The sequence below is a fragment of the Oncorhynchus nerka genome, unplaced genomic scaffold, assembly GCF_034236695.1.
Source record: "Oncorhynchus nerka isolate Pitt River unplaced genomic scaffold, Oner_Uvic_2.0 unplaced_scaffold_940, whole genome shotgun sequence".
Classification (NCBI taxonomy): Eukaryota; Metazoa; Chordata; class Actinopteri; order Salmoniformes; family Salmonidae; genus Oncorhynchus; species Oncorhynchus nerka.
In genome coordinates, this window is record NW_027040363.1 from 211196 (window position 1) to 223416 (window position 12221).

Below are 12221 nucleotides of genomic sequence, written 5' to 3' on the forward strand. Positions count from 1 at the left end.
TCTATCTCTAACCTGGTTTGTCTCTAACCTGTCTGTCTGTATAACCTGGTCTGTCTCTAACCTGTCTGTCTGTATAACCTGGTCTGTCCACCTGACCCTCAGGACTATCTGGACATCGTGGACACCCCCATGGACTTTGGGACGGTGAGGGGGATGCTAAGATCGGGGGAGTACACCTCTCCCCTGGAACTCTACCAGGACGTACGGCTCATCTTCAGCAACTCTAAAGCTTACACACCCAGCAAGAAGTCCCGGGTGAGACGCGCTGTTACACTTACTATTCATATTTATAACATGTTAATACACGTATTCATGTTCATAACAAGGTAATACACTCAAATTGATGTTCATAACGTGATACACCCTTTTCATTTCTATAACCTGTTAATACACTCTTATCATGTTATTAACATGTTAATACACTCTTATGCATGTTATTAATATACACTCTTATTCATGTGTAGATCTACAGTATGAGTCTCCGTCTGTCTGCGTTGTTTGAGGAACATGTCAACTCCATCCTGGCTGACTACAAAGCCATCCATGGACAGACGGACAGAAAGACGAGACATAGAGCAGACAGACAGACCAGACACGTGGCGGACAGACAAACCGACAGACAGACCAGACACGTGGCGGAAAGACAAACCGAAAGACAGACCAGACACGTGGCGGAAAGACATACCGACAGACAGACCAGACACGTGGCGGAAAGACAAACCGACAGACAGACCAGACACGTGGCGGAAAGACAAACTGACAGACAGACCAGACACGTGGCGGAAAGACAAACCGACAGACAGACCAGACACGTGGTGGACAGACAAACCGACAGACAGACCAGACACGTGGCGGAAAGACAAACCGAAAGACAGACCAGACACGTGGCGGCCAGACAAACCGACAGACAGACACGACAAGCTATGAAGAGGAGGAGGAGTGACTCTCCCTCCAGCAGTGCTGCCTCAAGGTACCTGATTGGCTAACCTGACCTAGCATCAGAGTGTTAGATCCTTGTGATTGGTTAATCTGACCTAGCATCAGTGTGTTAGAGCCTTGTGATTGGTTAACCTGACCTAGCATCAGTGTGTTAGAGCCTTGTGATTGGTTAACCTGACCTAGCATCAGTGTATTAGAGCCTTGTGGTTGGTTAACTTCTTATGGGCAGGTGGGACAGTAGCGTACCACCTAGCCAACATCCGGTGAAATTGCAGAGCGCGAAATTCAAACTACAGAATTATAAATATTAAACTTTCATAAAATCACAAGTGTAATGCATCAAAATAAAGCTTAACTTCTTGTTAATCCAGCCGCCGTGTCAGATGTCAAAAAGGCTCTACGGCGAAAGCACACCATTTGATTACCTGAGGACAGCGCCCCGCATACAAAACCATGAAAAACATATTTCAACCAGGCACGTACAACACGAAAGTCAGAAATAGCGATATAAAAAATGCCTTACCTTTGATGATCTTCTTCTGTTGGCACTCCAAAAGGTCCCAGTTACATCACAAATGGTCCTTTGTTCGATAATGTTCTTCTTTATATCCGTAAAAACTCAGTTTAGCTGGAGCGCTTCAATAACCCACCCGGTTTCCCTCCATCAAAATGCATACAAAATTAATCCCAAACGCTACTAATAAACTCTTCCAAACGACGTTTATAATCAAACCTTCGGTACCCTAATACGTAAATAAACTATACAATTTAAGATGGAGAATCGTTATTGTCTTTACCGGAGAAAAATACCAAAGAACGCGCTCTCTTCCATGCGCTTGGAAACACTACAGCCAAAATGGGAGCCACCTAGAAAAACTACAATTTCTGGCTCATTTTTCCAAAAACCGTCCTGAAACTCTTTCTAAAGACTGTTGACATCTAGTGGAAGCCCTAGGAACTGCAATCTTATAATAAAAGTGACAGCAATTGAAAATAGTAGTAGGCTGAAATTTTATTTTTTGAGGATGGTTTGTCCTCGGGGTTTCGCCTGCCATTACAGCTCTGTTATACTTACAGACATTATTTGAACAGTTTTAGAAACTAGAGTGTTTTCTATCCAAATCTACCAATTATATGCATATCCTAGCTTCTGGGCCTGAGTAGCAGGCAGTTTACTTTGGGGACACTTTTCATCCGGACGTGAAAATACTGCCCCCTTTGTTAACCTGACCGAGCATCAGAGTGTTAGAGCCTTGTGATTGGTTAACCTGACCGAGCATCAGAGTGTTAGAGCCTTGTGATTGGTTAACCTGACCGAGCATCAGAGTGTTAGAGCCTTGTGATTGGTTAACCTGACCGAGCATCAGAGTGTTAGAGCCTTGTGATTGGTTAACCTGACCTAGCATCAGTGTGTTAGAGCCTTGTGATTGGTTAACCTGACCTAGCATCAGTGTGTTAGAGCCTTGTGATTGGTTAACCTGACCTAGCATCAGTGTTAGAGCCTTGTGATTGGTTAACCTGACGTAGCATCAGAGTGTTAGAGCCTTGTGATTGGTTAACCTGACCTAGCATCAGAGTGTTAGAGCCTTGTGATTGGTTAACCTGACCGAGCATCAGAGTGTTAGAGCCTTGTGATTGGTTAACCTGACCTAGCATCAGAGTGTTAGAGCCTTGTGATTGGTTAACCTGACCGAGCATCAGAGTGTTAGAGCCTTGTGATTGGTTAACCTGACCTAGCATCAGAGTGTTAGAGCCTTGTGATTGGTTAACCTGACCGAGCATCAGAGTGTTGGTTAACCTGACCGAGCATCAGAGTGTTAGAGCCTTGTGATTGGTTAACCTGACCTAGCATCAGACTGTTAGAGCCTTGTGATTGGTCTTTGTGATCTTAACGTTCTATCTCCCTCCTTTAGCCCAGAGAGGAAGAAGCGTGTGTCATCGAGGGGTGTATCCAGACTAGATTCCTTGGCCCCACCCACGGCTCCAGCTGCAGCCCCACAGCGCCCCCCCTCCTTGAGACAGACCCTCCCCATTCGACAGCCCCTCCCCCTCCTCAATGGGAAGGCAGAACAACAGATCCCCGGGCGAACACGCAGCGCCAGGACACAAACACCCTCCACAGCAGACATGCACAGCACTGCAGGTGAGGAGTACACACACACACACACACACACACACACACACACACACACACACACACACACACACCTACAGACACATACACACCTACAGACACACACACACCTACAGACACACACACACACAACAGACAGAAACACACACACACACACACCCTCTACAACCTACAGGACAGACCCCCCCACACCCTCTACAACATACATGACACACCCCCCTCACCCTCTACAACATACAGACACACCCCACACACCCTCTACAACATACATGACAGACCCCCCTCCTCACCCTCTACAACATACATGACAGACCCCCCCCCTCACCCTCTACAACATACATGACAGACCCCCCTCACCCTCTACAACATACAGGACAGACCCCCCCCTCACCCTCTACAACATACAGGACAGACCCCCCCTCACCCTCTACAACATACAGGACAGACCCTCCTCCTCACCCTCTACAACATACAGGACAGACCCCTCCTCACCCTCTACAACATACAGGACAGACCCCCCTCACCCTCTACAACATACAGGACAGACCCCCCTCACCCTCTATAACATACAGGACAGACCCCCCTCACCCTCTACAACATACAGGACAGACCCCGCCTCACCCTCTATAACATACAGGACAGACCCCCGCCTCACCCTCTATAACATACAGGACAGACCCCCCTCACCCTCTACAACATACAGGACAGACCCCCCCTCACCCTCTACAACATACAGGACAGACCCCCGCCTCACCCTCTATAACATACAGGACAGACCCCCGCCTCACCCTCTATAACATACAGGACATACCCCCCTCACCCTCTACAACATACAGGACAGACCCCCGCCTCACCCTCTATAACATACAGGACAGACCCCCTCCTCACCCTCTACAACATACAGGACAGACCCCCGCCTCACCCTCTATAACATACAGGACAGACCCCCTCACCCTCTATAACATACAGGACAGACCCTCCTCCTCACCCTCTACAACATACAGGACAGACCCCCTCACCCTCTATAACATACAGGACAGACCCCTCCTCCTCACCCTCTATAACATACAGGACAGACCCTCCTCACCCTCTATAACATACAGGACAGACCCTCCTCACCCTCTATAACATACAGGACAGACCCTCCTCCTCACCCTCTATAACATACAGGACAGACCCTCCTCACCCTCTATAACATACAGGACAGACCCTCCTCACCCTCTATAACATACAGGACAGACCCCCCCTCACCCTCTATAACATACAGGACAGACCCCTCCTCACCCTCTATAACATACAGGACAGACCCCCCCTCACCCTCTACAACATACAGGACAGACCCTCCTCCTCACCCTCTATAACATACAGGACAGACCCCTCCTCACCCTCTACAACATACAGGACAGACCCCTCCTCACCCTCTATAACATACAGGACAGACCCCTCCTCACCCTCTATAACATACAGGACAGACCCCTCCTCACCCTCTATAACATACAGGACAGACCCTCCTCACCCTCTATAACATACGGGACAGACCCTCCTCCTCACCCTCTACAACATACAGGACAGACCCCCCTCACCCTCTACAACATACAGGACAGACCCCTCCTCACCCTCTATAACATACAGGACAGACCCCTCCTCACCCTCTATAACATACAGGACAGACCCTCCTCACCCTCTACAACATACAGGACAGACTCCCCCCTCACCCTCTATAACATACAGGACAGACCCCTCCTCACCCTCTATAACATACAGGACAGACCCTCCTCACCCTCTATAACATACAGGACAGACCCTCCTCACCCTCTATAACATACAGGACAGACCCTCCTCACCCTCTATAACATACAGGACAGACCCTCCTCACCCTCTATAACATACAGGACAGACCCTCCTCACCCTCTACAACATACAGGACAGACCCTCCTCACCCTCTACAACATACAGGACAGACCCCCCCCTCACCCTCTACAACATACAGGACAGACCCCCGCCCTCACCCTCTACAACATACAGGACAGACCCCCCCTCACCCTCTACAACATACAGGACAGACCCCCCCTCACCCTCTATAACATACAGGACAGACCCTCCTCACCCTCTATAACATACAGGACAGACCCTCCTCACCCTCTATAACATACAGGACAGAACCTCCTCACCCTCTACAACATACAGGACAGACCCTCCTCCTCACCCTCTACAACATACAGGACAGACCCCCCTCACCCTCTACAACATACATGACAGACCCTCCTCCTCACCCTCTACAACATACAGGACAGACCCTCCTCCTCACCCTCTACAACATACAGGACAGACCCCTCCTCACCCTCTATAACATACAGGACAGACCCCCCTCACCCTCTACAACATACAGGACAGACCCCCCTCACCCTCTATAACATACAGGACAGACCCCCTCACCCTCTACAACATACAGGACAGACCCTCCTCCTCACCCTCTACAACATACAGGACAGACCCCTCCTCCTCACCCTCTACAACATACATGACAGACCCCCCCCTCACCCTCTATAACATACATGACAGACCCTCCTCCTCACCCTCTATAACATACAGGACAGACCCTCCTCCTCACCCTCTATAACATACAGGACAGACCCCCCTCACCCTCTACAACATACAGGACAGACCCCCCTCACCCTCTACAACATACAGGACAGACCCCCCTCACCCTCTACAACATACAGGACAGACCCCCCCTCACCCTCTACAACATACAGGACAGACCCCCCCCCTCACCCTCTACAACATACAGGACAGACCCCCCCACCCTCTACAACATACAGGACAGACCCCCTCACCCTCTACAACATACAGGACAGACCCCCCTCACCCTCTACAACATACAGGACAGACCCCCCTCACCCTCTACAACATACAGGACAGACCCCCGCCTCACCCTCTATAACATACAGGACAGACCCCCGCCTCACCCTCTATAACATACAGGACAGACCCCCGCCTCACCCTCTATAACATACAGGACAGACCCCCGCCTCACCCTCTATAACATACAGGACAGACCCCGCCTCACCCTCTATAACATACAGGACAGACCCCGCCTCACCCTCTATAACATACAGGACAGACCCCCGCCTCACCCTCTATAACATACAGGACAGACCCCGCCTCACCCTCTACAACATACATGACTGACCCCCGCCTCACCCTCTATAACATACAGGACAGACCCCCCCTCACCCTCTACAACATACATGACAGACCCCCGCCTCACCCTCTATAACATACAGGACAGACCCTCCTCCTCACCCTCTACAACATACAGGACAGACCCCCCCTCACCCTCTATAACATACAGGACAGACCCTCCTCACCCTCTATAACATACAGGACAGAACCTCCTCACCCTCTACAACATACAGGACAGACCCTCCTCCTCACCCTCTACAACATACAGGACAGACCCCCTCACCCTCTACAACATACATGACAGACCCTCCTCCTCACCCTCTACAACATACAGGACAGACCCTCCTCCTCACCCTCTATAACATACAGGACAGACCCCCGCCTCACCCTCTACAACATACAGGACAGACCCCCCCTCACCCTCTATAACATACAGGACAGACCCCCCTCACCCTCTACAACATACAGGACAGACCCCCCCACCCTCTATAACATACAGGACAGACCCCCCCTCACCCTCTACAACATACAGGACAGACCCCTCCTCCTCACCCTCTATAACATACAGGACAGACCCTCCTCCTCACCCTCTATAACATACAGGACAGACCCTCCTCCTCACCCTCTACAACATACAGGACAGACCCCCCTCACCCTCTATAACATACATGACAGACCCTCCTCCTCACCCTCTATAACATACAGGACAGACCCTCCTCCTCACCCTCTATAACATACAGGACAGACCCCCCTCACCCTCTACAACATACAGGACAGACCCCCCTCACCCTCTACAACATACAGGACAGACCCCCTCACCCTCTACAACATACAGGACAGACCCCCTCTCACCCTCTACAACATACAGGACAGACCCCCTCACCCTCTACAACATACAGGACAGACCCCCCTCACCCTCTACAACATACAGGACAGACCCCCCCTCACCCTCTACAACATACAGGACAGACCCCCCTCACCCTCTACAACATACAGGACAGACCCCGCCTCACCCTCTATAACATACAGGACAGACCCCCGCCTCACCCTCTATAACATACAGGACAGACCCCCGCCTCACCCTCTATAACATACAGGACAGACCCCCCCTCACCCTCTATAACATACAGGACAGACCCCCCTCCTCACCCTCTACAACATACATGACAGACCCCCGCCTCACCCTCTACAACATACAGGACAGACCCCCCCTCACCCTCTATAACATACAGGACAGACCCCGCCTCACCCTCTATAACATACAGGACAGACCCCCCCTCACCCTCTACAACATACATGACAGACCCCGCCTCACCCTCTATAACATACAGGACAGACCCTCCTCCTCACCCTCTACAACATACAGGACAGACCCCCCCACCCTCTACAACATACATGACAGACCCTCCTCCTCACCCTCTACAACATACATGACAGACCCTCCTCCTCACCCTCTACAACATACATGACAGACCCCCGCCTCACCCTCTACAACATACAGGACAGACCCCCCCTCACCCTCTATAACATACAGGACAGACCCCCTCACCCTCTACAACATACAGGACAGACCCCCCCTCACCCTCTATAACATACAGGACAGACCCCCTCACCCTCTACAACATACAGGACAGACCCCCTCACCCTCTACAACATACAGGACATACCCCCCCCTCACCCTCTATAACATACAGGACAGACCCCCCCTCACCCTCTATAACATACAGGACAGACCCTCCTCCTCACCCTGTACAACATACAGGACAGACCCCCCACCCTCTACAACATACATGACAGACCCTCCTCCTCACCCTCTACAACATACAGGACAGACCCTCCTCCTCACCCTCTATAACATACAGGACAGACCCCCGCCTCACCCTCTACAACATACAGGACAGACCCCCTCACCCTCTATAACATACAGGACAGACCCCCCCTCACCCTCTACAACATACAGGACAGACCCCCCCTCACCCTCTACAACATACAGGACAGACCCCCCCTCACCCTCTATAACATACAGGACAGACCCCTCCTCACCCTCTATAACATACAGGACAGACCCTCCTCACCCTCTATAACATACAGGACAGACCCTCCTCACCCTCTATAACATACAGGACAGACCCTCCTCACCCTCTATAACATACAGGACAGACCCTCCTCACCCTCTACAACATACAGGACAGACTCCCCCTCACCCTCTACAACATACAGGACAGACCCCGCCCTCACCCTCTACAACATACAGGACAGACCCCCTCACCCTCTACAACATACAGGACAGACCCCCTCACCCTCTATAACATACAGGACAGACCCGCCTCACCCTCTATAACATACAGGACAGACCCTCCTCACCCTCTATAACATACAGGACAGACCCTCCTCACCCTCTACAACATACAGGACAGACCCTCCTCCTCACCCTCTACAACATACAGGACAGACCCCCCCCTCACCCTCTACAACATACATGACAGACCCTCCTCCTCACCCTCTACAACATACAGGACAGACCCTCCTCCTCACCCTCTATAACATACAGGACAGACCCCCGCCTCACCCTCTACAACATACAGGACAGACCCTCCTCCTCACCCTCTACAACATACAGGACAGACCCTCCTCCTCACCCTCTATAACATACAGGACAGACCCCCCTCACCCTCTACAACATACAGGACAGACCCCCCCTCACCCTCTACAACATACAGGACAGACCCCCTCACCCTCTATAACATACAGGACAGACCCCCTCACCCTCTATAACATACAGGACAGACCCTCCTCACCCTCTATAACATACAGGACAGACCCTCCTCACCCTCTACAACATACAGGACAGACCCTCCTCCTCACCCTCTACAACATACAGGACAGACCCCCCTCACCCTCTACAACATACATGACAGACCCTCCTCCTCACCCTCTACAACATACAGGACAGACCCCCTCCTCACCCTCTATAACATACAGGACAGACCCCCGCCTCACCCTCTACAACATACAGGACAGACCCCCTCACCCTCTACAACATACAGGACAGACCCCGCCTCACCCTCTATAACATACAGGACAGACCCCCGCCTCACCCTCTATAACATACAGGACAGACCCCCGCCTCACCCTCTATAACATACAGGACAGACCCCGCCTCACCCTCTATAACATACAGGACAGACCCCCGCCTCACCCTCTATAACATACAGGACAGAACCCCGCCTCACACCCTCTACAACATACATGACAGACCCCCGCCTCACCCTCTACAACATACAGGACAGACCCCCGCCGCACCCTCTATAACATACAGGACAGACCCCGCCTCACCCTCTATAACATACAGGACAGACCCCCGCCTCACCCTCTATAACATACAGGACAGACCCCCGCCTCACCCTCTACAACATACATGACTGACCCCCGCCTCACCCTCTATAACATACAGGACAGACCCCCTCACCCTCTACAACATACATGACAGACCCCCGCCTCACCCTCTATAACATACAGGACAGACCCTCCTCCTCACCCTCTATAACATACAGGACAGACCCCCCCCCCTCACCCTCTACAACATACATGACAGACCCTCCTCCTCACCCTCTACAACATACAGGACAGACCCTCCTCCTCACCCTCTATAACATACAGGACAGACCCCCGCCTCACCCTCTACAACATACAGGACAGACCCCCTCACCCTCTATAACATACAGGACAGACCCCCCCCCCACCCTCTACAACATAGAGGACAGACCCCCCCCTCACCCTCTATAACATACAGGACAGACCCCCCTCACCCTCTACAACATACAGGACAGACCCCCCTCACCCTCTACAACATACAGGACAGACCCCCCCTCACCCTCTATAACATACAGGACAGACCCCCCTCACCCTCTATAACATACAGGACAGACCCCCCTCACCCTCTACAACATACAGGACAGACCCTCCTCCTCACCCTCTATAACATACAGGACAGACCCTCCTCCTCACCCTCTATAACATACAGGACAGACCCCCCCTCACCCTCTACAACATACAGGACAGACCCCCCTCACCCTCTACAACATACAGGACAGACCCCCCCTCACCCTCTACAACATACAGGACAGACCCCGCCTCACCCTCTATAACATACAGGACAGACCCCCCTCACCCTCTATAACATACAGGACAGACCCTCCTCCTCACCCTCTACAACATACAGGACAGACCCCCCCTCACCCTCTATAACATACAGGACAGACCCCTCCTCACCCTCTATAACATACAGGACAGACCCTCCTCACCCTCTACAACATACAGGACAGACCCTCCTCCTCACCCTCTACAACATACAGGACAGACCCCCCTCACCCTCTACAACATACAGGACAGACCCCTCCTCACCCTCTACAACATACAGGACAGACTCCCCCTCACCCTCTACAACATACAGGATAGACCCCCCTCACCCTCTACAACATACAGGACAGACCCCGCCTCACCCTCTATAACATACAGGACAGACCCCCGCCTCACCCTCTACAACATACAGGACAGACCCCCTCACCCTCTACAACATACAGGACAGACTCCCCCTCACCCTCTACAACATACAGGACAGACCCCCGCCTCACCCTCTATAACATACAGGACAGACCCTCCTCACCCTCTATAACATACAGGACAGACCCTCCTCACCCTCTATAACATACAGGACAGACCCTCCTCACCCTCTACAACATACAGGACAGACCCCCCTCACCCTCTATAACATACAGGACAGACCCCTCCTCACCCTCTATAACATACAGGACAGACCCTCCTCACCCTCTATAACATACAGGACAGACCCTCCTCACCCTCTATAACATACAGGACAGACCCTCCTCACCCTCTATAACATACAGGACAGACCCTCCTCACCCTCTACAACATACAGGACAGACCCCCCCCTCACCCTCTACAACATACAGGACAGACCCCCGCCCTCACCCTCTACAACATACAGGTCAGACCCCCCCTCACCCTCTACAACATACAGGACAGACCCGCCCTCACCCTCTATAACATACAGGACAGACCCGCCTCACCCTCTATAACATACAGGACAGACCCCCCTCACCCTCTACAACATACAGGACAGACCCCCCTCACCCTCTACAACATACAGGACAGACCCCCCTCACCCTCTACAACATACAGGACAGACCCCCGCCTCACCCTCTATAACATACAGGACAGACCCCCGCCTCACCCTCTATAACATACAGGACAGACCCCCGCCTCACCCTCTATAACATACAGGACAGACCCCCGCCTCACCCTCTACAATATACATGACAGACCCCGCCTCACCCTCTACAACATACATGACAGACCCCCCGCACCCTCTACAACATACAGGACAGACCCCCCCTCACCCTCTATAACATACAGGACAGACCCCCGCCTCACCCTCTATAACATACAGGACAGACCCCGCCTCACCCTCTATAACATACAGGACAGACCCCCGCCTCACCCTCTACAACATACATGACTGACCCCCGCCTCACCCTCTATAACATACAGGACAGACCCCCCTCACCCTCTACAACATACATGACAGACCCCCGCCTCACCCTCTATAACATACAGGACAGACCCTCCTCCTCACCCTCTACAACATACAGGACAGACCCCCCTCACCCTCTACAACATACATGACAGACCCTCCTCCTCACCCTCTACAACATACAGGACAGACCCTCCTCCTCACCCTCTATAACATACAGGACAGACCCCCGCCTCACCCTCTACAACATACAGGACAGACCCCCTCACCCTCTATAACATACAGGACAGACCCCCCTCACCCTCTACAACATACAGGACAGACCCCCCTCACCCTCTATAACATACAGGACAGACCCCCCTCACCCTCTACAACATACAGGACAGACCCCCCTCACCCTCTACAACA

General features: G+C 52.1%; 1 protein-coding gene across 1 annotated transcript in view; it reads left to right on the plus strand.

The window, feature by feature from the left end:
• The window catches only part of phip (pleckstrin homology domain interacting protein), a 171078-nt gene that overhangs the window by 140874 nt on the left and 17983 nt on the right, over positions 1–12221 (plus strand). The window contains exons 37-39 of the mRNA XM_065016614.1: positions 103–255; positions 465–970; positions 2853–3082. Coding sequence (XP_064872686.1) covers positions 103–255; positions 465–970; positions 2853–3082 — 889 coding nt within the window. The remainder of the gene's footprint in view (positions 1–102; positions 256–464; positions 971–2852; positions 3083–12221) is intronic.